This window comes from Hylobates moloch, unplaced genomic scaffold (genome assembly GCF_009828535.3).
Source record: "Hylobates moloch isolate HMO894 unplaced genomic scaffold, HMol_V3 SCAFFOLD_23, whole genome shotgun sequence".
Classification (NCBI taxonomy): Eukaryota; Metazoa; Chordata; class Mammalia; order Primates; family Hylobatidae; genus Hylobates; species Hylobates moloch.
Window position 1 is genome coordinate 20266049 of NW_026652298.1, and position 26930 is coordinate 20292978.

At 40.8% G+C, this 26930-nt stretch overlaps 1 protein-coding gene across 4 annotated transcripts in view; it reads left to right on the plus strand.

Moving 5' to 3' along the window:
* The window catches only part of PTCD2 (pentatricopeptide repeat domain 2), a 110829-nt gene that overhangs the window by 28341 nt on the left and 55558 nt on the right, over window positions 1-26930 (plus strand). Inside the window, exons 9-11 of one of the 4 annotated variants that reach the window (XR_009211798.1) lie at window positions 4610-4723; window positions 10162-10684; window positions 11569-11624. Coding sequence is in view for 2 of the 4 variants with exons in the window: in XM_032145302.2 (XP_032001193.1) it covers window positions 4610-4723; window positions 10162-10386 (339 nt within the window). In the remaining 2 variants the exon portion in view is untranslated. Of the gene's footprint in view, window positions 1-4609; window positions 4724-10161; window positions 20491-26930 lie in introns of those variants that run through there. The other 3 variants (XR_009211797.1, XM_032145302.2, XM_032145303.2) reach the window with 3 other exon arrangements.

A 26930-nucleotide genomic window follows, 5' to 3' on the forward strand; every position in this document is an offset into this window, starting at 1 on the left:
CACTGTCGGGAAACTTAAAGATAGTTTCAGTGTTTAAAAATTCTCAGGAAATTCTTTCAAATGTTCAACCCAAATTTCTCATGTTGCAATATAAGCCTATGTCATCTTCCTCGGGGATGATGAAAAAGATGTGGTTGCCATTCTCAAGTTTAGTAATCTTTTAGATTCTAGGTCTCTGTTAGTAGAGTACGTTTTAAAAAATGACTGCATGGACCTTAGCTTCTCCAAGGCTGACTCATCTACTTGAAATCCTTAAAGGCAGCTTGTTAATTATTGAGAGATGGAAACTGACAGATAGGCTGAGTAGAGTCTGTTTAGTCAGTATTCACAGAAATAAACTTTTTTTCTGATATACTTTAAAAATTAGTGCTTTATGCTAAAATCTTTTGCTACTGTCAATTGAAATTTGAACTTACAAATTTTCTCCCTAACTTGATTGTTTTATTAAATTGCTCTTGTTGCCAGTGTGACCCAGAGGGCCCAGTTTCCTATTTTCCCAGCTAATACTTAATACATACTGCAATGATTTAACAGATCTCATCAAAACACATGTATGTTGACTCTGCCTTTTCAGTCTGAATTTAAACTTCTCAATCTCAAACATAGACCCTCTTTAGCAATGCTGCTTCACATCAAAGAATTAATTTCCACTTCCAAATATGTCTGAAAGTAGCAGAGACCAATGCAGGGTAACTTTCCACTGATCGTATTTGAATTCTAATCATTTATCAATAAACCTGACATGTCTCCAATTGGAGATCCATTTTGGAATTGAATTTACCTTGCAAGGGAATTGACAAGTGGTTTTGCTGCTTTTATCATTCATTTGTTAATACAGGTGAATGTCTTAATGCCCCTTTCTCCTACCCACTTAGGTCACCCTAAAGTTCTAGCTTATGCTGGGAAGTCTAGGGTGCACAGGGAGGAAAGGAGACAGGACTCATTTCTCACAAATTCCTTCGTGGCAGCATCTTACTCGTATGTGTGAGTTAAGAATTGCATTTGTTTGGGAGCAATGTAGACTCCAAAAATAAAAGCCTATACAAATTAGAGCCTTTATTTTTCTTCCATGTAGAAAATGAGTCTGGTCAGTCCACGCCTTGTGTGGCATTCCATGATGTCATCAGAAACCCAGCCTCTTTCTTTGTTTCTACTCTACCATCTTTAACACGTGACTTCCATTCATTACATCCCTGGTCCAGCAAGAAGTAGGAAAAATGCGAGTGGACAAAGAAGTTCATCCCTTTTAAAGACGCTTTCTCAAATGTCTCATCCAACAACTTGTACTGATGGTGTTATTGGCCAGAACTTAATCCCATGACCACACCTAATTGCAAAGAATACTGAGAAATAGTCTTTGAGTTTCATACATACATGAAAGCGTCTATTAAGGTTAGGGAGTTCTGTTACCGAAAAAGGAGGAGAGAATGGATATTGGTTAGAAAACTGGCAGCCTCTACCACACTGTGATATCCTACTTCAAATATAGCAAACCTAAAACAAAAATAAAAGAAACAAGAAATGTAAATTTCTGCATCCTCAGGGCTTCTGTTCCCTTTTTTTGTTCAAAGGTATCTAGTAACGTATTTCCTGATGCCTCAGAAAATCAAAGAGACAGGAAGCACGTGTTCTTTAAATAGTTTTTCTTACCAAAATTTCCCCTGTTCCTTACCAACTGAGTTTCCCTAGTCTTTTGTTTGAAATCTGTAAGGTTAAGGCAATGTGCTGTACCCTACTTTCGTTTTCTTTAGCCGAACCCTGAGACTGATTTGAGATAAGCCCCTAGCTTTAAACTTTCTCTTTGCCTTTTATCAGTGACTACCTTATGTGCATTGCCCTTCATCAGTGTATTTTAAGGTAATGAGCCTTATTTTTGAAATCCCTACTGGTTCAGAGATAGTTGCTGGAGGGAGGAAGAGAAGTTGGGAAAACTTAGGAATAAATATTGACATCTCCCAGGGAGCACATCATTTCTAGCAGAGGGCTCTAGATGGTTTATTTTTGTAAATTGCTGGGGGAACCAAGCTCCTCTTCTTGTTTATTGTTACTGAGGGTTGGCCAGGTGCCTTGTACTACATAGCACTGCATTGAACAAGGTAGACTTGTCCTTGCCTTTGAGAGGACACCACCATCAACCAAACTGGGATTGGTTTTTATTAACAAAGGTGTTAAGAACTGTGAAGAGTCAGAGATTTTATCCCACTTGGAAGCTAATGAGTTAGCCTGCCCCAGTTTCATGGATGCTAGTGGAGTATACAAGACACGGAGAAATAAAGGACAATTTATTATGTAGCAGTAGCCAGAATATTAGCATCTTTACATCAGTTTCCTGAGCCCCAGTTCCTGTGGGGAGACATGAAAAGCTCTATGTGCCTCTTGCACACATAGGAAGTTGCTTTCAAGAGAGGAACCCTAAGCTTAGGAAACCCAAATCTCTTATAATGGCCAGTAAGCATGCCTGTCCTTTGCTTTGGATGCAACACTGTGTTTGTTTGTTGTCCACAAACATCCTTGAAAAGATAGTCTGGAATAAAAGCAGTCAGTGCTTTTGCTCTCAAGGCATGCAGAAATTTGAGAGACCCATGGAAAGCTGTCTCCCAAAAAGGGTGTGCTCATGATTTTGCCTGGGCTTTAGAACACTGAATTTAAATTGGGTTCTTTGTATTTAGTTTACCTGGGATCATTTCATTCTGTTCTTCAGAACCAAAGACAACCCCTCATCCTGATAAGTTACTCAACAAATACAAAATGTTACCAAGTAGACTGGTAAGAAAACATAGCTGGTTTAATATAAAAAAGATAAATCTCTTCCAGGAAAACTATCTTTGTAAGGATCAAGAGCCTTAAAAATGTCTCTATGCTTTGACTTGGTAATTTTACTTCTGGGAATCAAGGCTAAGACATTACCAGTTTTTAAAAGTACATATGTACACATTGTTCAGTATAATAAAGTACGGTATATTTCCATGATGAATTGCTATGTACGTGTTAAAAATGGGGTTTCTTTTTTCTAATATTAATGCTATGAGGAAATAAATGTCTGTTGTGTAGTAATTGACCGAAAGTAGAATCAAATTTTGGGGATAAGTTAATACATTTGGAAGATTTATACATCAAATTATAAACAGTGGTTGTAACATTGATTGGTGAGTTCTCAGTTATTCTCACTTTCTTTAAACTTTTTCTTGAATTATACTAGTGAATATTGGTAATTGGGGGGAAATGTGTTTTTTCTTGTGTTAGTTGCACCTGTCTGGTAGAAGATCGGTGGTAGTGTCATTCTGAAAGCACACTACAGTACCCAGTTTTGAAAGTTCATTAATAGATAGCGTAAATAGGAGTGCCTCATTAACATTCCAGCCAGCTTCCACTCTATGCCTGCAGTAACCTGTGTGCCTGCAAATTCCTAAAAACAGAAAATGCTAAAGGTACCATTTGCCCCTAGCCAGTTCCTGTTTTCCATTTTCACACTGCTATAAAGAATTGCCAGAGATTGGGTAGTTTATAAAGGAAAGAGGTTTAATTGACTCACAGTATCACATGGCTGGGGAGGCCTCAGGAAATACAGTGATGGGGGAAGGCGAAGGAGAAGCAAGTAACTTCTTCACAAAGCAGCAGGAAAGGGAGAGAGCAGGGGCAACTGCCACTTATAAAACCATCAGATCTCATGAGAACACACTCACTATCATGAGAACAGCATGGGGGAAACCGCCCCCATGATCCAATCACCCCCCACCATGTCCCTCCCCCGACACTGGGGATTACCATTCAAGATGAAATTTGGGTGGGGACACAAAGCCAAACCATATCACTAGTCTTATGAGATTGATTGTCATATCCTCTGAATCTAGAGGATGTAGAAAGGAGAAAACCAGTATTTTTGTTCACTGAGTATCTTCTGTATACCAGTATTTTATTTAATGTTCATAAAACCCAAAATGTGAGATCTAAATCTATTTTTCCCCATTTTACAAATGAGAGCATTTAAATTGAAAGATTAAGTACCGGTCCAGAGTCACTTAGCTGGTACTTGCCAGTGTCTAGATTTCAGCCCGAGTATCCAGACACCAAAATCTCTGCTCTCTCAAGTGTTACCCGTAAACAAGTTTTGAAGTTGTGGTATTTTATTTTATTTTTTTGAGATGGAGTCTCGCTCTGTTGCCAGGCTGCAGTGCAGTGCTGCAATCTCGTCTTACTGCAACCTCTGCCTCTCAGGTTCAAGCGATTCTCCTGCCTCAGCCTCCCAAGTAGCTGGGACTACAGGCGCATGTCACCACTCTCGGCTAATGTTTGTATTTTTAGTAGAGATGGGGATTCACCATGTTGGCCAGAATGGTCTCTATCTCTTGACCTCGTGATCTGCCCACCTCGGCCTCCCAAAGTGCTGGGATTACAGGCAAAGTTATAGTATTTTGATTAACTATTTGGAAAGCACATTTTGGCTCGTAAGTGTACATTTAAAGCACTTTTTTGAACTTGTGCAAGCAAATAAATTAGGAAGTAGGATCAAAGCAGACTAGGTGCATAAATGAAGGCTTATCTAACCAGGTACATTTCTCAGCATTGAGACACTCACTCAGTCTTGGTTTTGCTTTTGTCTTCTATTCAGATTATAATCCATATCCAGTCAAATATGTTGGAAAATGTGATAGAGACTCTAAAAAATGCTGCAGAAGAAAATTTATCAAAATTTGTGAAAAGACGTGCATTCTCGGAGGAAGTGGTGAGTATGCAAGTGCTGCAGAAATCATTTAAAAGTGAAAGGACACTCTTACAAATATCCGCTAATTTCTCAATTCTAAAGCTTACTTTAAAGAAATTGCCAAATACGGCAGCTTCTCTGTTGTTCCTGTTTTAAGACTTCCATGTATATGTGCAAAGATTTTTTTTTTTCTTCCAACAGAATATATCCTCTGAAATTCTAGGAAACTTTTTCCTTTTACCTTATTCTTTTCTCCACATTGTATTCATGGGCCCTGGCTCTCTTTTTCTTCTAGATGACAATTCTACACCTTTTTCCTTTTCCCTCAAGCCTTCAATACCTTCTCCTCACTTTTCACTCTCAGTTGATCACTGTATTTCTTGTTTCGTGGAGAAAATAGAAGTAATCAGAAGAGAATGACTGCTACATGGACAGCCTCTGGCCCCTTGCCCTATGTACCCATGATGACTGGATGCATCTCTCACACCAGGCTCTTCAGTCACACACTGGATCCCATCCCCTCTGACCCACTCCACAGCATCAGTCCAGAAGTTGACTCACTCTTTTGGGCATCATCAGTATCCCCTTCCCTGTGGGTCATTCTTGTCAGCAAACAGTAGGATATAGTGCCTCTCATCTTAAAAAACAAAAAGAGTCTTCTGTACAAATGAAAAGACAGACCATGTGTTTAGATAAGAAGACCTAGCCTCATAAAAACTCACTTTTTTTTCAAGTTACTGTGATAATGTAATAGGACTCCAATAAAAATATCACTTTGTTTTTTCTGTAAAGGTTAGTTGAAAGAACAAACAAGACTAGCTAGAAAAACCCTGTGAAAGAGGGGCAGTAAGAGTTGCTAGGTCTAGCAGATATCAAAGCATGTTAAAGTTTCTATAATTCAAACTGTGGCTTAGGACATGAATAGGGCAGCTAATGGGACAGAATAGAAAGTCCAGATACAGACTGAATTGCAGATACAAATTTAGTGTAACATAGAGACAAGCATCTCAAATCAATCTAAGTGGATAGACTAGTAAGAAGTAGTACTAGGATAGGTAGAGAGCCAACAGAAAAAGATACAGTTGTATATATTCTTATACCACAAACCAGGATACATTCCAAATGGATGAGAATTTAAATTTTTAAATTGAAACACACAAGTACTAGATATAAACGTTAGTAGATTCTTTAATATCCTGGGAGTGGAAAAACTTAGCTTTCAGTCAAAATCCAAATCAGTAAAAGAAGTGATAAATTTGACTAAATAAAAATGTTAAAACCTGTTTTTTTGTGTGGCAAAAAGTCCACAAGCAAAGTCAAGAGGTAAGTAATCAATTTTTAATCATACTGACAAAAGGCTAACTAGCCCTAATATTTCAAGAGCTCTTTTTGAGGCCAGGTGCGGTGGCTCATGCCTGTAATCCCAGCACTTTGGGAGGCTGAGGCAGGCGGATCATGAGGTCAGGAGATTGAGACCATCCTGGCCAAGATGTAACCCTGTCTCTACTAAAAATATAAAAATTAGCTGGGTGTGGTGGTGCACGCCTGTAGTCCCAGGTACTCAGGAGGCTGAGGCAGGAGAATCGTTTGAACTAGGGAGGCGAGATTGCGCCACTGCACTCCAGCCTGGCGACAGAATGAGACTCCATCTGAAAAAAAAACAAAAAAACTCTTTTTGAAAATTCTGAGAAAAGAACCAACAACCCTGAAGAAAAATGGGTAAGAGATGTGGACGGAATTTACTAAAAATGAATTGTGTATGGCCTTTAAACTTTCGAAAAGATTCTCTTGCACATATCAAGAAAATGCTAAATAAAACTACCCTATGATATTTCTCTTGAATAGAAATCTGCAAGTTTGCCAGCCTACTTGGTTGGTGAGGCTCTGAGGAAATGGGCGCTATCATCTGATGCTGCTAGAGGGAATACAGATTGGTACACTACAAATAATTTCACCCTTTGACTCAATCCTCCCACTTCTTGGAGTATATTCTGAAAATATACTGGCAAATATAAAGAAGTTGTATGTACAAGGCTATTTGTTGCAAGCCAATTTGTAATAACAGCAGACTGGAAAAAAGCCCAAATTTCCATCACTAAAGGACTAGTTGTACAAATTAGGGTCTGTTCGTACAAAGGACTGCTATGTAACTCACAGGAAATAAGGAACAGCTACATCATATATTGCAATGGATTACCAGTTATATGGATCACTTAAATATGTTTTTAAGTGACAAAAGCAAGATGCAAATGGGTATGTGTAGTATGCCTTAAGAAGGCGGGAACATATAGTTATTTTTATATATTTATGTTTTTGAAAAACACTACGATGGAAAAAACAAAACTTAAGTGGTTATGTTGATTTCTTTTTCAGATCTTTTTTTATAGAAATACTGCTGATTTTTGTATGTAAATTTTGTAACCTGCAGCTTTACTGACTTTATCAGTTCTAAAGGTTTTTTTGATTGAGTCTTTAGGAACCACAGTTAATTATTATGCATATTTCAAAAATGCCAAAGAAGTAGATTTTTAATGTTTCACCACAGAAGACACATTGGTAGGTGATGGATAGTTTCGTTAGCTTGACTGAATCTTTCTACAGTATACACATAGATTGAAACATCACATTGAACTTTATAAATATACACAATTATTATTTGACAATTAAAATAATTGACAAATTATTTTTTAAATTTAGTTTTAAAAAATTAAGAAACAAAAGTTTTGAAAGTGAAAGTGAGGGACGAAGCATGACTTCTCCGAATGTACCTTGTTTATATATTTAACTTAGGAACCATGTAAATGCTTTGCAGAACTGTAAAGCAGAGTTAAATAAAAATGAAGAGAAAAAGCAGTTCCTAAAAATTGAAAGGGAAATGAAACAAATGAACCCATGTATCACATTGATGGCTTAAGTACACAAATTGGAATTCTTGTAGGTCATTTGAAATATAGTAATTTGTACATCTCTCATAGCATATAACTTAAGGTGAAAAAAAGAAGTGTAAAGAAATTGTACGTTATTGACAGTGATCGTACTGTTAGTAATAATACTGATACTGTCATTGTGACCAACCAAGCGGCCTGTTGGTTGGTCCTCCCTTCCTCCCTCATTTCTCCTGCCTCTCTCTTTTATAGTTTGGTCCAGGCTGATGGCTGAGACAGCAGGATTGGCACTAGAGGGCAGTGGCTGCTTCCTCCTCCTGCCACACTGTCGCCTTCCCAGCCCTGTTCCGTTTCCTCACTTCCACCCAAAGGCTCCTTCCTGCTGATAAAAGGGAGCTTGTCAGGAAAATGACTAAACTGGATATGGTTGATTTAATGCTTCTTTCTATTTGCAGTCTTAGCTCTGTGTAGGCTGTGATCCACCCAACCCTTTTGGGGTAAGTTTAGAAAAGTAGGGAAAGTAGAAGCATGAACAGATTTTAAAGTGCATAGTCACGTGTGTATGTGTACATGTGAAATACAACTTTCCTTTTCTCAGCAGCATTGATGTTAACAACCATTCCTTAGACCTGATCCATCAATACATTGTTACCCATTTATATGGCTAAAGCACCCAAACAAATTTCATATTGAAAAGCACTCATATAAGACTCTTTTACTTAGAAAATGAACCCTCTAGTTCAGTGTCTTCCCTCTGATTACTGTGGGACCACTCAAGGACCAGCTTGATGAGAAGTGGATTGATTCATGTAACTCCAGTAGCTTTTGAGCTAGTTCTAAATATATATGTGTGAGATTGCAAGTGGAGTCCTATATTGTAAAAGTCTGCATTTTACAAATGGTGCATTTAATGTTTATGCCAGCAGTTATTTAAAAAGTGTTATGTAGGGAGATAAGACTATAAACTATCATAGGTGCTATTATATCACCACAGGACTATTGAAAAGAATTGCTGATTTATTTGTGTAGTTATGTAACAGAACTGTTACAGTTTTTAGATCAAAATTACCTCCAGCTTGGCATGTTTGCTCTGCTGCTTTTAGAAGCCATATGCTGCACATTAAGTCATTTTCACCTTGAACATGAGGACTAAACAAGCTATTCTTTTTTAAGAACATTAAGAAGTGCTTAAGCTGCTTGTCCGCAGGCATGGTTGGGAGCCCTTGTCTAAAAGGAAGATATGCAGGTGCAAACAGTGTTATATATTTGGAAGAGGTGGAAGAGGGGCAAAGGATTTGTTAGGAAGCTTGATCCCAATTAAATTCCATCAAGAAATGTGTTGAGATTGTACCCTTGATAAGGATTGAACTAAGTAAAATACTGATTTTATTCAGAAAGCAGCTTCACATTCTCCATTCTAGTTCACCCATTTTTGGGGTTAAATACCATCATATACTTGTGACTATACTGCGTATGCCTCTAGCCTAGACCTCTCCTTCATGCCCCAGACTTGTATATCCAACAACCTTCTATACCCATTTAGATGGTTCACAGCCATCTCAATTACGTCCAAACAGAGCTCTTGATTTTCCCTTCCAAATCTCGCCTCCCTGACTTCTCTATCAGGAAATGGTAGCACCCATCATCCAGCTATTAAAGCCCCAATTGAGAAGATAGCTTTGACTCCTCCCTTTCCTTCACCCATTCAAAAATAAGTCCTTTCAGTGTAAACTCCAAAATATACCTCACATAAGTGTACTTCTCTTTCTTTTCTGTACCTTTCCCAATCTCAACTACCATCCTTTCTTATCTGGGTTATGATGTGGGTCTCCACATTTCTGTACACTCCAGTTCATTCTCTGCAACTTTTTAAACAGAAATGAGATCATGTCCCACTTTAGATGCTCTGATGGCTTTTTTAGAATAAATTTCAAAAAACTTATTGTGGAATATATATAAAGCCCTATGTAATTTGGCCCTGCCTCCTCCTGCTGTAATCATTACATTGAACAAAGTTGATTCCACTGGTATATGACCTCCTTTACTTGGTTTGTTTCATTATATATGATGTGTTATTTGAACCCTCCTTTTTTTTATATTAGGTATGATTTTCAAGTACTAATTTTGAATTTTGTGTGTAGCTTTTGGAATCCCTCATAGTAATACTTCTGTCTGTGTGCCCCAGTACCCTGGTTTTCACCATTTTAGGTGTATACCATACTTTTTTTTTTTTAAGACTCACTCTGTTGCCAAGGCTGGAGTACAGTGGCATGATCACGGCTCACTGCAGCCTCTGTCTCCTGGGCTTAAGTGATCCTCCCACTACACCAACTAATTTTAAAAAAAATTTTTTTACAGACAAATTCTCATTGTGTTGCCTAGGCTGGCCTAGAAATCCTATGCTCAAGCAATCCTCCTGTCTCAGCCTCCAAAATTGCTGAGATTAAAGCATGAGCCACCTCGCCTGGCCTACCATACATTTTTGTTCATGTCCATTTCTTTTTCTTAGGGTTATAGTAAGAACAAGGAAGAAATCTTGCAGAGATGTAATGATGTGTTCTTGCTTTTTTCCAGCTGGCCAAAGTGAGGGAAAAAGTGAAGGATGTGCCTGCCCTTGTGGCCAAATTTGATGAGATCTATGGGATACTGCACATCACTGGCCAGATCACCACTGATTCTTTGGATGCTGTGCTCTGCTACACCCCCAGGGACAGGAAATCCCACACATTGCTATTAAACAAGAGGATGGTCAGCCGTCGCACCTTCCAGCCACTCAGCCAGTCCCTGTTGGCTGAGTAACCCTGGTTTCAGTCCACCTATGGATCTGAGGGGCCTGCTTCTAGTGAGTTACTGCCTTTCCTGAGAAGCCAGGCATCGCACTTCAGCAGACAGTGTGCTGACACTTGGTCTTCTCCTGAAATTCCCAAATTCACTGAATGATACCATGCCGATCTCTGAGAAGTTATGTTGCACCACTGTGAAGGTCTAGATGCAAGCTTGGCTCCCTCAGAAAGGCGCTTCCCTTTTGCATGGCTGAGGATCCTTGAAGGAACATGGTCAGTCTCCAGTTCAGCTTCCAGCACCAGAGTGGAACCCAGTAAGCACCATCAGAAATGAATTTCACTACAAGTGTGGACAACTCTGATTTTCAAAGGAGTAGTTACTTGCAAATTACATCCTTGCTGAATTCAGGAGATCTGAAACCCTATTTTACCATGTTAGAAAACAGCCCAGGATTTTCTCATTGCTCTGCCGTCATATATGTCTATGACTTGAGCCCTCATCTTTCCATCTGCAAAACAATAATGCCTATGTGTATTTGCATATAGATTTGAAATCTTCATTCAAGGTTTAGTAGGATCAGATTTTCTGAAAAACAAGAGAAATAAGGTTCATAAGCAAACTTGATGGGATTGTGGTTGTTTTGTTTTCTCAGCAGCACAAACAAAACCAGAATTTAGCCTTTAGGACTGCTGAGTAAGCCAAATTTAAATGATTACTGCTTTGATCATGGGTAAGCCATGTGCTTTTCAAAATAAGTGCCACTAAAAACCACATAATGCTTAGGTTTCTATGTGGATAATAAATATTTAGTCCTATAGTTTACCTTATTTGTTAATGATTTTTCTCTCTTGAATGCCTCATATTAAAAAAAAAAAAATGTGCCATGAGAGCAGTTCAAAGCTGCTTCATACTTATGATGGTCTGAAATACAGTATGTGTTGAATTTTACTGTATCTGGTCACCAGTAAGCAGAAGATACACAGTGACCCCACCTCACTTGCTCCTTTTGTTTCAGAAAGCCCAGAGGTTGCTCAGACCTCAGGAGCTGTCTGCCAAGATTGCTGCAGACTCTTCATTGCCACCTCCAAAACTAAGACTGTTCACTTGGTGGTTGTTCTGAGGCAAGGATTATAGAATCAGAAATTGTAGACTAGGATAAGTCTTCTGAGTCTCCTAATTAATTCCTTCATCTTTCAGGTTAAGGAAACGATCCATGCAAGACAGGCCCAATCTCAACTGTAGACTGTGTCCCGGTAAGAGAATCACAGCTTCAGGTGTTTGCTGAATCCAGGTCTGAGATCACAATCCCACCTGAGGACAGGATCCACATATGAGAGTCACACATTGGCATAATTGATTTGTGGTAGAGCTGAGATTAGAATCCAGATTCCTAGTCTAATATCCTTCCCACTGTACTACATTGTCTCTTTTCAGAGGAGAAAAAGGAGCAGCTCTTAAGAAACAGAATAACAAGGGCCCCCGTGACTGTGTGGCCCGGGGCATCCTCAGTTTCCTCATTTGGTAAATGGGGATAATAGTATCTGCCTCTTAGGCTTGGTGTGAGGATGAAATGAGATAGGGAATATAAAGCAAGCAGATAGTGGCTGGCACATAGTACATGCAATATGTTTGAAACTAGTTAAGGAATTATAAAAACAAATGAGTTCTTCCTTCTGCTCAAAAATATTGAATTTCTTTTCCTTGTGCTCTGTGAAACATTGAACAGCCCCATTTAGAGAAACAAATTCTCTGCCCTGATAGAATCCTAATTGTTTCTGTATGTGTCTGGTGTTTTGCACATGCAAAAAAAAAAAAAGTGTTTGGATTTCTCCACTTTCAGTCTTAGGGAATAATAGGGCATGCTTCCTGTCCCCTCAACTTACTTTTCATCTTCTCCAACTCTCACAGTTCAAATGGCTCCAGTGCTGTGAGTGAGTGTAGCCTTGGTTAGCCAACAACCATTCATTAGCAAAATAACCAAATTTTGTGAGCAGTAAATAGCAACAAGCTTCCCAATCCCTGCTGCCCTGAGCAGCAGGTGGCTGCTTCTCAGCCGACTGGAATAACTGGTCCATTCCACCTGTTCCCAGAAACCTTAGTACAGAGGTACTAAGAGAGTACTATATGCATAGTGTTCACCCCAAAGTAATAGATGATTTTAAAGTCTTAAAAATCCAATAAAAAAGTGTTCAGTATAGGTTATGATGGGCATTTCATTCTTTAAAACTCAGTAATTCCTTTGAAAAAATGGTGTTTCTTTATAAGCAGTAGTTTGCCTACATCATTTACTTGTTTTTTTCTGCTTTGGGTTTTTTTTTTTGAGACACAATTTCACCCTGTCACCCAGGCTGAAGCGCAGTGGTGTGATCTCAGCTCACTGCAACTTCTGCCTCCTGGGTTCAAGCAATTCGCATGCCCCAGCCTCCCAAGTAGCTGGGAATACAGTTGTGTGCCACCACACTAGCTTATTTTTTGTATTTTTTTTAGTAGAGATGGGGTTTCACCATGTTGGCCAGGCTGGTCTCTAACTCTTATCCGCAAGTGATCTGCCTGCCTTGGCCTCCCAAAGTGCTGGGATTACAGGCATGAGCCACCACACCTGGCCTACTTATCCCATTAACGAAAATATTTGATTGGACAGAACATCTTATTCCTTAACTCTGTTATGTGCTTTTGTAGATTGTTTTTACTTACTATAGATGTCTGTTGTTCCAGAGTCCCAGAAATCAGTATGGTGAGTTCAGCACAGTTACTAGAAGGAGACAAAAAGATATCTTCTTAATTAGGTGATATCAGGGATAGTTCTGGTTATTGATTGCTGTATGGAAAACACTCCAAAACTCAGTGACTTTAAACAACACCAGTCATTGAGTTATTTCTCATTTTCCTAAGTACTGACTGGGCTCAGCCAGACAGTTCTTTTTCGGGTTCTCATGCAGTTATAGTCATCATCAGATTGTGGCCGGGACTGGAATAATCTCAAAGGCTTCCTTAGTATTTCTGGCAGTTTATGCTAGGACCTCAGCTAGTGCTGGGGCTGGAACATATCTACACATAGCTTCACCACAGCATGGTGGCTAGGTACTAGGAGTGACTGTCCCAAGAGGACCAGGCAGAAGCAGTTACATTTTATGACCTAGTCTCAGAAGTCACATAATATCACTTCCACTAAAGTCCCAAGCGCCCCCAGATTCAAATGGAAGGAGCATACATCCCATCTCAGTGGTAGGAATTTCAAAGAATAAATTCTGTGAAACTGTCGTAGATAGTCTGTTTTCTCCCGTTTAAAACCTCCTGAGGACCTCACATGCTTCTGGATAAAGCTTAGGCTCTTCAACATGGTTTAGAAGGTCCTTCCTAATCTGGCCCACATTTGTCCACCCAGCTCCAACTCTTGCTACTCTACGCCCCTCTTCCCCTCTTGTGGAATGGCTAACTCCTACTCATCATTCAGGTCTCAGCTTAGACATCTTTTCATCTGAGAAGGCTTTCTGGTCTAGCTCACCTGGTTAGGTGAACTCCCCATGTGCCCCATGTACCTCATTTATCAAAGTGCTTATCATATGCCTTTCACCGTCTGTTTTCTTCACTAGACTCAGGTGCCATGCCTGTCCTTTCTGCTCTGTTTGCTGGGTGCCTAGCATGGTAGGGAATGTATCAGAGGATTAGTACTTATTTAACTCACCAGCTCATTTAACTATATTGTATAACAATGTTGGTCATATTAGTCCCCCATGGACAGCTTTTCCTCTCTAATACCATACACTCAGTGCAGGGTCTGAATGTCCCCCCAAACTCATATGTTGAAATCCAAATCCCCAAGGTGTTGGTATTAGATGATGTAGCCTTTGGGAGGGAATTAGGGTGGTGCCCTCATGAATGGGATTTGTGCCATTATAAAACAAGCCCAAAGAAATTTGGTCGCCCCTTCCTTTAATCGAGGACATGGCAAAAAGCCACTGTCTATGAACCAGAAAGTGGGCTCTCACTAGACACCAAATGCCGGCGTCTTGTTCTTGGATTTCCCAGCCTTCAGAACTGTGAGAAATATATTTCTGTTATTTATAAGCCACCCAGTTTTTGGTGTTTTGTTATAGCAGCCTGAAGAGACTAAGACAGCCAGTCCCAACCTTCCACATTTAGACCTGACTCCAAGTTTTGCTCAGCCCACTGTGTATCCCTTCCTCCTCCCAACTAAAGTGTCCCCACTCTCTATCCTGTTCTGCCTATTATTCAAGGTCTAACTCGTGTCACTTTTTCAATGAGGCATTTGCAAGCTCTTTAAATCCTCAAGGATTCTCCATTCACCATATCTATTTTGAGAATCTACAAAGGACAAGGCACTACAAAAGACTCTACATGCCACAGGGAAAAGACAGACAAGATCTCTGTCCCAACACAGAAAATTTTAGCCTGCCACGTTGACTCCCAGGGACCTTTTTGTTTCTGTAGGAGATGCTCATTACAGAGTGGTCAAATTCCTACTGAAGAATGGACTTGGTCGTGAAATAAAACAATCCTGTGCCATATTTGTTGATAGTTTTGTTGAGGATGATTCAGGAAGTAAATACAAACTTTAACTACTCATAATGAATATTGTTGGGATATTATAATGAGGTAAGGATGTACCGGCTACAATTCGGGTGGGCAAAAATGTAGGCTTCTCTATTTCTTTGCAGTGAACTAAAACTTCTTATGAACTCTGGTTATACTGAAAATAGGAGTCATGGGAGACTTGATCCTGCTTAAAAGGATATTTTAGTCTTTGATTTCTTTGAGGTAAATGTTCAATCTTTTTGCGTATCTTCCTCCTACCTTTTCATAGCCAAGATGATAGCTGAGTATAAGGCTGTGGCTCTTAAACCTGAACAGGCATCAGAATCACTTGGAGAGCTTGTTAAAATACAGATTGATGGGCCCCACCCCCAGAATATCTGATTCCATACATATGAGTCAGGGCCCAAGAATTTGCATTACAGATGCATTCTCAGATGATGCTGTTGCTAGTCTGGGCAACACACTTTAAGAATAGTTGGTATAACAGAAAGCTTGTGTGTCTTGTATGTCTCTGTGGACAGGAGTTGTGGGCTTCAGATTCATCCTCTGTGTCCTCTGGTCTCAGTTGTGAGGAGGGGGAAGAGTGGGAAGTCTGGCCTTGTCTCTGGACTCCTGAGTAAATAATGTGCTGAGGCAGTGTTGGGCCCAGCAGGCCTTTTAGAGGGTCATGCCAGCACCCACTGCTGAGGTCTGTAGTCTCTGCCGTCTGCCCTACACATAATAAGTACCTTTCCTCTGCTGTTCTCTCATGCTGACCCCAAGCCCACCAATGAATTAATTGAATCAAGAGTTCCAAGGCATTAGGATTTAAAGACAATGAAAAATATATCCATTTATTTTTTTCAAATATACATAAAGAAATCCATACAAACTAAGGCCAGTTGTGGCAAAACTACATGAGACTTGACTAAAATAACCCGCAATTCAAATTTCCTTCATAACATTTCTACCTATAAATTTGATCCAGAGAAATTACACTTCATAGATAAACTAACCATAAAAAAGCTTATAGCGGCAAAGGCTATCATCAGTAACATTTGATATGCATAAGAAACTGTGAGGAACCAAATCATGGTAAAATTGATTCTAGGGAAATGATTTCACAAAAATAAAAGTGAAATGATATTTTTTAAAAGGAAGTGGTTCAACTGTATTGCATAGAAAATGAATCAAGGAATTACATTGGCTTAAATGGCATTAGCTCAAAAAAGTGTTCTCAAAAATTAATGGAAATTGGTGTATTCTGATTGAGATATGTTTTATTCAATAACATGGAGTCAAAACAAGAAGATTTTTAAAATGTCCTCTGTTCCCATGGAGCTTGCAGAACAACAGACATCAAAAAGATAACTGGACAAATGACCACATGATTGCAGTTAGGATAAGTGCTAAGTCTAGGGTAATCTTCATAGCACCCTGTGGCATGTATAAAGGAAGACCTTTTGCTGGTATTTTGTAAAACCAGTTGTCTGTGTCATTTATTTTAATACATAAAGTACACTGCCTTGTATTGTTACAGATCTTTTTCTCCATATCTGGTCTCTCCTGAAGAACAGAGTATTCTACATTTGTTTTATATGACCCCAAGGTGCTTATGTTGCATATTATTTATATATTTAATGGGTTCTTAATATTTTTTGAAAGAGTGATTTCATTAATTAACGGCAGATTTTAGTTAATATGTACAGTCTGCCACAATATACTTTAGGCACTTCACAGTTTTCTCATAAACTGGTTGCTGTTTCTGTCCCGGTTTTACATATGACAGAGCCAAGACACAGACTAGTAGAATGATTTGCCTGTGTGGGGGTCCTGGGTTGGCCAGTGCATTCATGTACTGGACCAGAGCCCCTGTATCTTGCAGTAATGTATCCATGGGAGTTTCCCCCCAGACATTCCAAGCACACAGCTAATCTGACAAGTGATTTGGCGAGGGGTTGGGGGAGTAGGCGGTGGGCACAACGGTTCCAGGTGACTTTCAAGTTGCTAATGAAAGAGGATCAAAGCGCTGCTGAACTGCTCACCTCCCCACTTGGCCTGCCTTGCCCAGCTGACTTTCTTCCAAGGGCCTCAGAGGCAGCATTACCACAGCCATTAAAGATGGGGATGGGGAAAGAAGGCCCAGAGGGAAAGGGAACCACATGCTTACGTGCTAGTCACTGCCCTGCAGCTGAAACACGCAGAGCTGGCTGCTCTGGCATAGGAGAGGAAGGCCTCATTTAATCAGGAGAAGAAAGAGAACCAGGGGCCTCTGAGATGGCCTGCCAGGCATCACGGTCTGTGAACTGCGGGCCTGCCTGGAAATGCATTGTCAGAGTAGAGTGATGCTTTGTAAATCTCTTGTCTTCCCTAATTCCTTTTTCCTGACGGAAGTCAGGCCAAGATGCTCACCCAGAAGAGCACAGCATCACCCTGTCTTTCAATCCCCAAAGTAGCCCTTACCCCTAGACAGCAACATCATCTGTTACAATTGACAGCACGAAGGAAGGCATAACCCCTGCAAAGGGACTGCCCTACAACTCAATTTGATTTTGAATCCACAAGTGCAAGTCTCATTCCTGGTAACTAATAGTAACAGAACCTGCTGATGTATTCTGCCGCGTCCCAGGGAGACTCATGTAGCCATGAAGATTGAAGAGGATTAAGTTAAGCTTCCGTTTTATAGCTGGAAATTACCGGGTTGATGTCAGGTAGGGTGAGGAGTATGTTCTGGTTATAGCTGGTAGCAAGATGGCTGCATGCATCATGAGGCTTTGGCCTAAAAAGCTTGTCATTATATAAAAAAGCTGTAGAGAGCAGAGGAAATGTCATTTCCAATTTAGAGGAGCATAATTGATTTTTAACAGATTGGTCCTTAGGTGATACAGAATTCAACAAAAACAGGGCTTATAAAAAGCCAGGGTTCATAAAATTACAAAGATTATAGACAAAAATAGATAACATATAAGACTTACCAGCTGGGCAAGGTAGCTGAAGCTTGTAATCCCAGCACTTTGGGAGGCCGAGGCAGGCAGATCACCTGAGGTCAGGAGTTCTAGACCAGCCTGACCAGCATGGTGAAACCCCATCTCTACTAAAAATTCAAAAAAATTAGCCAGGCGTGGTGGCGGGCGTCTGTAATTTCAGCTACTCAGGAGGTTGAGACGGTTGAGAATTGCTTGAACCCAGGAGATGGAGGTTACAGTGAGCCTAGACTGCGCCATTGCACTCTAGCCTGGGTGACAAGAGCGAAACTACATTTCAAATAATAATAAGACCATTTGCCAGGTCCTGTGCAAAGCACTTTATCTCATTTAATCCCTAGGAAACCCCATAAAGTACTATTATCCCATTTCACAGATAAAGAAACTGAAGCTCAGAGACGTTTAGTTGCTTGCCTGTGGATATAACACTAGAGAGTGGGAGAGCACAGTATTTGAACCCAGGAGGTCTGATGCTGGAGGTCATGTTTTTAACCCCATCTCTGTATTGCCTGCCCAAGTGCTGGCTGTGTGCGTGTATTCTCAATAATCCCTGGCCAACTTCCTGCTTTGCTGTCAGTAGCAGAGCTGAAGAACTTAACAATAGACGGCAGAGGGCGTCCAGAGTCACTATTTTTAAAAGGTGCTAGTTTTCAAAAGCATTTCTGGAATTCAGAGAGAACAGAGGTCCACATAGCAGGCTAGACAGGAAAGGTAGTTGTAGATAGACTTTAGGGAATATATAGAATATTGCCTTCACGCAGGTTAAGAAATATTTAGTGTTGAAAGGATACTTTTAAAAGAGAGAAAGCAGTAAAGTTGATCCTCTGCAGAAAGTAGACCAACGTAAGTATCATGCAATGTGTCCATGTGCGTGTACACGCGAGCACACATGCACACACACATTAGATGTTTTGTGAGAAAACATACACTCAGTTTCTTATGAAAGAAAAAGGATGGTCATTTGTCTCACTTGGGAAAGCGTTTCCTCCCAAATTGAGAAGGAAAATTCCCCCAATTAACTGTTTGCCTTTATTACTAAAATCACATTTGTGTGTGAAAGAAGTAAAAAGGAATTAGGATCTTGGTTATTTTGATTGTCTCTCTACCCTTCCAAATTCATCAAATGATAGTCAACCTGACTGTCTCTTCCTGCCATCATCAGGAATGACTAAATCTTGGAGCGTTCTCCATTTAAGTGAGGGAAATGTTGGCTTCCCGGTGTATTTATCATTGCCCATCTCTAAGAATAGGTCAAAGATGAAATTCCCATTATCATGAGCCTTTAATATATATTGAGACTTCACAGAGCACTAACTATACTGGGGCTGGGATGGAGATTCTGATGAGAGATATCCCTGACAGAGACCAGAGCTCAGGAGGAAGAAAGGACAGATGCCCTTGTTCAAGATGACTTCTTCATGGGCATCAATAGATACATTCTTGAAAACCACCCAAAGTACCTGAAGGAGACCCTAGTGCAACTGTGCATTGTACAACAACTGATGGGGTAAAAGAAACAAACTGTTAATGACTCTAAACAATGTGGCCTGCAGAGTTGGTGTGGTTTGGCCACACCAGCTCAGGGATAAAGGTACTAGAAAAAATCCCGGGGAAAATCCTATTGTACATATTCCTTACATAATGTCTGCGATTTACCTCACTTATCAAATGAAAAAACCCAAAACACCTGGTTGATGGCCATTTGGTCAAACACCTCTAGGAGTCTGGAGTTGAGTGGCCAGAACTCAGTCTTTCTTTACATGCTGTGTTAAGCAGGCTTTTATCTCATTCAAGTGTTAGAGGTGGAGTGAGGAACACAGTTAGGCTGTGTTCTACTGCACTGCATAGGGCGGCAGGGTATCACCCAGGCACAACACCCACTTTGCAAGTAAATAATCAGTAGCATGAAGCTCACTCCTCCAGGACCCACCATGACAAAGTGGAGAGCTGGGTGGTTAACCAGTGAACCAATTGAGTGGCTCTGGGCACCTATACCCCTTTCATTCCACAGCCTGTGATACACCCTTAGAGTCAAAATATCAAATTCAGTGGGCCATGAGTCTTGCCCAAAAGTATAAATCTTTTTTTCATATGGACCATTTGGGTCTGTTTTCAAAAATCCCTTTTTCTTCTCTAAACTATCTCAATTCCACATTTCACTTTGCAGGTGTAGACATGACTTTTAGGTTGTTGATGATTTAATGCTATTGAAATGTTCTTAGATGCAAAACACCTAGATAGATGCAGAGTGGGGGACAAAGACAACCAGCACATTGCTAAGCCCAAGTAGCAAATTTCCTGACCCCATTTTAAAGGTTCTGAGACAAATAGGCGGAATGGGTCCCCGTGTCTTTGAGTAGAAGAGTTGGCAAGCAAGCTGGACTAGAATGGGCCGTGTGCAATTTTGCCGTCTGTTCACATTTCAAATAAACTAATGTGTTATGATTTTTTTTTCCTCCTTGAATTTTACTTCCTCTTTCTTCTTTCTCTGTTCTTCTATTTTGTGTCTTCCCCGTCATTTTGTTAATGCTTCTGTCTTTGAAAAAAAATATTTTAGGTCCCTTTTTCGGGTTCTTTTGTGACAGAGCTTGGCTTCCTGTGTTCTCACTCTTTCACTCACTGACTCAGAGTAGAGGCTGCTTTACTGGAACTTAGGAGAAGCCAGAGGTTTGCTTTCAGTCCTGTTTTCTCCCAAGCCTAAAACTCTTATTTCAAGGGAGAAGATGTGTAGGCCAAGTTGAGAAAAGCAAGCAACAAGCCTAAAAATCATTTTCCCCACCAGCTGCCCTTGGGCTACATCCTGTAGAAAGGTGACAAGGACACTTGGAGCTGCCAATTTCCTCCCCAAATGTGTCCCCCAATGCCCAGCATCTTATGCAGCCTTTGACATGAGTAAAGTCCCTCAAGGTAAGCCATGGGAAAGATCAACCTACTGCAACCATCTTTTACTGCAACCCAAGGTACATTTTAACTTTCCCAGTTTGTTTGAAGGAGAATATTAACAGATATCAGCTTTTTCCCCTGGAAAACATAGAGGAAAGATTAAAAACAGAAAAATGTTTGCCAATTCAACATTTCCAGGCCTAATATTCAGACACCTCCTAATAACAATGAACTTTAGATGTAGGTTTAAAGTCCAACTCTGGAGCTGCATGTCTCATCCTCTACTTACAGCTTAGAAGATGCTTACCACCACAAAATTAATTATATTATACTACTACTTTCATTTTTATTGTTTTAAGTTGAAGCAGCCAAACTGCATTTGTCTGCAGCAATTAGGGAAGGAATATTCATTTGTAAGTTAATCCCAGCAACTAGTTCTTAGAATTGACAAATGAATAGAAAATGCTCAATCAAACCTCTGGGGAATTTGAACATTGTTTCAAGTGAGATCAGGGAAAATTGTGCAGCTAATTAAGACAACCATGGGAAAAGAGTGAACCATGTTGTTCATTATGACTCAGTTGATAATATTTCTAGGTAAAATCCACACTATCTGGAAAGCACTGCTGCATTCCTGGTGTCAAAACCTCCAAAAGCACATTAGAAAAGTGAAAGATGTTGGTCCATGATGAGCTCGTCTAGTTATTTTAGGATTTCTGTAGTCACCTATATTTGGTATTTAATGATGATAACGAAAATGCCTTTCATTATTTATCCCTGGTTATCATGCTTTCCATTCAAAATAATAAATAGAAAAGAAAACCAACTAACAAATAGCTCATGGCTGGATTTGTTCCAGTCAGTTCCAATAGAACCACAAATTGCTAAAGAAATTTACCCATTGACAATAACAGCACAGCAGCGAATCTCGAGCCTTTCTTTCACACTTCCCACTGTCACTCGCTGTAGGGGCTCAGATTTTGAGAAATTTAACCTGCATGCAAATGTGTGACAGTGCTTTCCTGGCAACCTGTCATTTAATAAAGAATAGGAAATGAAAGACCTCACTATTGCCACAAGTTTCCTTTTATGCAAGTTTCCATAACTTAGAGAGATGCCTTTGCTGCTTACTGTTTGTTTCCCTCATTCATATCGCTTTGCATTACCTCAAAGCGAAGAAGGGGGACTGCTGGTCCCAGCAGGGAAAGGTATCAGGAATGGGTCGAGATTCCTTTCAAGGGGAAAGGAAGGGCACCTTCAGATTAGATGTTCTCCAATCTGCCCTGGAACACTGAGCTGGAGCCCCAGAAACCACTGCCTAATAACAATAATTTGCATACCAAATATATTAAAGTCCCAGAAAGTCTGAAGAATACCATTTGCTTAAAGTTTAAGTAACCTCAGCAGCACTTAAGACCAAGGACTGGAATGTACAGCTGTGCAAGTTGTACCCCAACTAAGGGCATGTGGCAGAGGTAGGGAGTGGAGGCCAGGATCCAAGGCTGCTGCTGCCAATAGGGAGAGGCACCTTTCACTAATTCACCCAAACCCACGTGTGGATGAAGGGAGGCCGTGAAAAGTCACTTGAACTCTTCTGCTTGATGGTGAGAACGTGGAACATGGCATCCCTCTCCCAAAACCCCCAAGGCTTCTCAACACCCAGAGCATCAACTCCGAAGTCCAAGCGCTAACATGTCCTGGCCCCACTGACCTCTCCAACCTCAGCTTCCCCACACCTTCCGTGCATTATTCCTGCCACCCTGGTCTTCTTTCTGTTCCTTGAAGACACCAGCACATTCCTGCTTCAGGGCGTTTGCTCTTGCTGTTCCCTCTGGCTCAGTCCTGCATGTCATTCAGGTGCCTGATCAAATGTCACCTCCTCAGAGAGGCCTTCCCTGACCACCTAGTCTAAATTGCTCCTTTCCTCCTCTCTATCCCTTATCTTGCCTTTTAAAAAATATATAGCACTTACTACTTGAATTTTATATTTGTTTGTCAATGATTTGTCTTCTCCCTAGAAGAAGATTTGGCAAATTACAGCCTGAGGGCTACATCATACAAGCTGCCTACTTTTGTAAGTCAGGTTGCATTGAGGCACGGACACTATCGTCTGTTTGCACATTGTCTTTGTCGGCCTTCACACTGCAATAGAGACTACATGGTCCACAAAGCTGAAAATATTGATCATCTGGCCTTTTACAGAAAAAGTTTGCCAACCCCTGCTCTAGACTGTAAGCCCCGTGAGGGCAGGGACTCTGCTTTTTGTGTCCACACCTGTATCCCCAGCACAGAATATCGTCTGGCAGTTAGTAGGTACTCAATATCCACTGGATGCCAGTAGCAGTCCCCGGGTCCTGACAACCAAAAATGTCTCCCAACTTTGTCAAATGCTTTGTGAGGGGCAATATCACCCGCTGTGGAGAACTGCTACATGAGCCTGAGTCAGGAAGACGCTGGGCAGCTTGAAAGTGAAGTATGTTAAGAACTCGCGGCCGGGTGTGGTGGCTCACACCTGTAATCCCAGCACTTTGGGAGGCCAAGGTGAGCGGATCACAAGGTCAGGACACCAGTGATCAACCAGTCTGGCCAACATAGTGACACCCCCAGTCTCTACTAAAAATACAAAAAATTAGCTGGGTGTGGTGGTGTGAGCCTGTAATCCCGGCTACTCAGGAGGCTGAGGCAGGGAAATTGCTTGAACCTGGGAAGTGGAGGTTGCAGTGAGCTGAGATCACACCATTGCACTCCAGCCTGGGCGACAGTCCAAGACTCCGTCTCAAAAACAAAACAAAACAAAACAAAACAAAATAAAAAAAGAACTCACAGATGCCGCACGGGGGAAGGGGGCTATTGAAAGCCTGAGGTGATTGGGCCTCGGCTTTCTCTTGGCTTCTTTTGCTCTTGAATAAAAACTGCTGTGCCCCTTCATCTCCAGATGATCACCCAACATGATTATGACAAGTAACCATAGAATTTGAAGAATGAACTTTAGCTACTTCCTCGCTTGGTTACCCAACTGGCCTTTCTTCCTGGGACCCATGGGGTCTGTATTATACTGAAAACCGCTGCTGAGTTCAATATGCACGAGAACAATTGAATCCTATTAATCAATAAAAAACTACTAGTTATTGATAAATGCAACAACATGGATGAATCTGAAAGGTGTGATGCTGAGGAAAATAAGGCCATCTCAGAAGCTGCATACTGGCTGATGCCAATACATAACTGGCAAGTGTCATTTACATGACTTTTTGGAAAAGGCAAAACAATAAAGAGAACAGATCAGTGGTTATAAGGTTTGGGTGGGGGAGAGTGTGACTACAGGGGGCAGCATGAGAGTTTTGGGGGATGATGAAACTGTTACGTACCCTGATTGTGGTGGTGGTTACATGAATCCATATGTGCATTAAAACCCATAAAACTGTACACCAAAAAAATGATTTTACTGTTTGTTAATTAAAGAACAAAACAAGTAGTCTTTGAAGAATACGATGGGCTTTTAATACTTGCCTATCTTCTTCTAACCACAATAAAATATTGAAAGTGATAATTTAAAAAATGCACCCGGCAACAAGGCCTTGACTATTCGTGGCAATTGAAAAGCTCAAGAGGAGAGGAGAAAGTCAATATTCTGGAACTACATGAAGAACTTTAGCTTCCTTGCTTCAATTCCTCTTTCACTTTCCATAGAACAAGGTGATCTTCACTTCTCAATCCGGGATTACCAAATTCCACTCCTGAATTGTCTGAGTTTTCTTGACGAGAAGAGAGAAAATGATTTTGGAAATCAATAGATACTGGAACAGATGTGCCAGTACACTTTGAGGTTGTGCACAGGTCACAATATTGTGTCTGATGCTCTTGTGCAGATGAAAGGGGCTTAGGGAAGTGATAAGGGAGAGCCTAAAGGAGTGTGTGGGGTTAGCTTTCCAAGGCTTCAGGCAAGAGAAGGCAAAGAGCAAAATGAAATGAAAATGACTCTTGGGAGATCAATATTCTGTGTGTATTATTCATATGAATAGTATCAACAGATTCATGCATATATGAAATGATCAGTACTTCCGGGAGATTTTTTTACTTGGCCAAAATATCTAGTTGCTCACCTATGCTGATGGTGGTGAGGATGGGGGCCCAGGGTATGCATGGGAAGGCAGTGGTGACCTCTACATTGAATTGTACCCTATATGCATCCAGTTGAGAGTAAGAATATTCAGCATCCCTCTCTGTTTTTTTTTTTTTTTTGAGGAACTGCAGACTGTGGTTTACATATACATGAGAGTGCTGTTCACAGGAAAAATATTGCTTAGTTGCTTCTGCAATAAAAATAATAAGTTGCAGCATTATTGCATTAAAAAAAAAGAATGTGCTTGACTTCTCAGAGAACGTAATGCATGGCAACTGTAAGAATCATAGTGTCATCCACCTGATAGTTGTCCTGAAAGAGCTGCACAAAGCACAGATGATGATGGCACAGTTGCCAACAGTAGACTTCTTTCTCTTCTCCCATCACCCAACTTTTTCAGTAACAATTTTAGATGGACAACTGAAGTGCTTGCACATTTTTTCAGAGGGAGCCTGGTGTACCAAACATCCTCAGGAACTGTTGACTCTTTTCCCTTGGCTAAAAGTAACTGAAAACAAAATTTTAAGTTATAGCCCTTCTGTTCCTGTACGGAGCAGGTAGAGTGGGGTGGCAGAGAAGAGTGTTGCAGTGGAAGTAGCTCTGACTTCAGATCATGTAGAAAGGAGAGCTTTGAATTTTTCAGTAGCATTTGACATCATCACAACCATGCTTCCAGCTCCTCCCCCTCCACAATGTGAGGAAAGATTGTTTTATTCTCATTTAACAGAAGCCAGAACCAGAGCATATGTAAGCTAAGAATTTGCCAGAGATCATACAGGGGGTGGATGGGAAAACAGCATATAAAACCTGAGTCTCCTGGTTCTGGCCCCACCCACGCCCACCCCCAGCTCCACTAGGCTGGCCGTATGATAAAGCGTCATCTGGCTTCACCAAACACAGATCAAAAGCTAGAAGATGAAGATGGGAGATTCTCACGTGCTCTGTAGGAATCACTCGGAACTCCCCGCTCCCACTCCAGGCCGGAAGATCTGGCACATTCCCACTTGAGAATGTTCCTGACCCCTTAAGACTTACCTCAAGCACCACCCCTACAATAAGACTTTTCTGACCTATTCCTATCCTCAAATAATTGACGACTCCCTCTGTAGAGCCAGATTATACCTTAAACACAGGACCATTTTTGTGCCTGTAACTTCTTCACATACCTCAGGGCTTGGGTCTGGCTGTTACTCGTATTCTTGAGCCTAACAGGGTGCTTGTCTCATAGTAGACACTCAATGTCTGTGTGCTGAATGAAAACATGACCTGAACTTTATTCCTTAGAGGTGCAAACCAAAGGCAAGCTCAGCACGGAAAATCCCTGGGAAGTCATGTACCCTCTCTAGGCTTCAGTGTCCTCATCTGTAGAAATGAGGAGAGTAAGAAAACAATAACTCTGAAGGATTACTGTATGTAAGGTTATTGGCAAGGTGCCTGTCTCACAGTAAGCTCTTGATAGGTAGTGGCTATTTTTGGTGGCCAGTCTCCGAGGTGGGCCCAGTGACTCTGACCTCCTGGTATTCGTGCCCTTGTATATAGTCCCCTCCTACACTGAATAGGACTGATCTATGTGACCAATAAGATATCGGAGAATTGCCTGAGTGTGACTTCTGAGACTAGGTTGCAAAAATTGCTGAGGCTTCTCTCTTGCTCTCTTTTGGATCACTTGATCTGGGGGGAGCCAGATACCAGACACCATGTTGTGAGGACACTTCAGCAGCCCTATGAGAAGTCCAGATGGTGAGGAGCTGGGCTTCTTGCCAGCATGAGGTTATCATCCAAGTGAGACATCTTGTAGACCGATTCTCCGGCCCCAGGCAAGCTTTCAGATGACTGCAGTCCTGGCGATTTCTTGACTGCAACTTCAAGAGAGCCAGTTAAGCCACTCCTGAAGTCTTGACTTATAGGAACTATATGAGATAAATGTTTATTGTGGATTTAAGCTGCAAAATTTGGGGGTAAATTGTTACAGAGAAATATGTAATTAATACATGCTTATTGTAAATGGCGGTACAAATATCAATGGAGACACC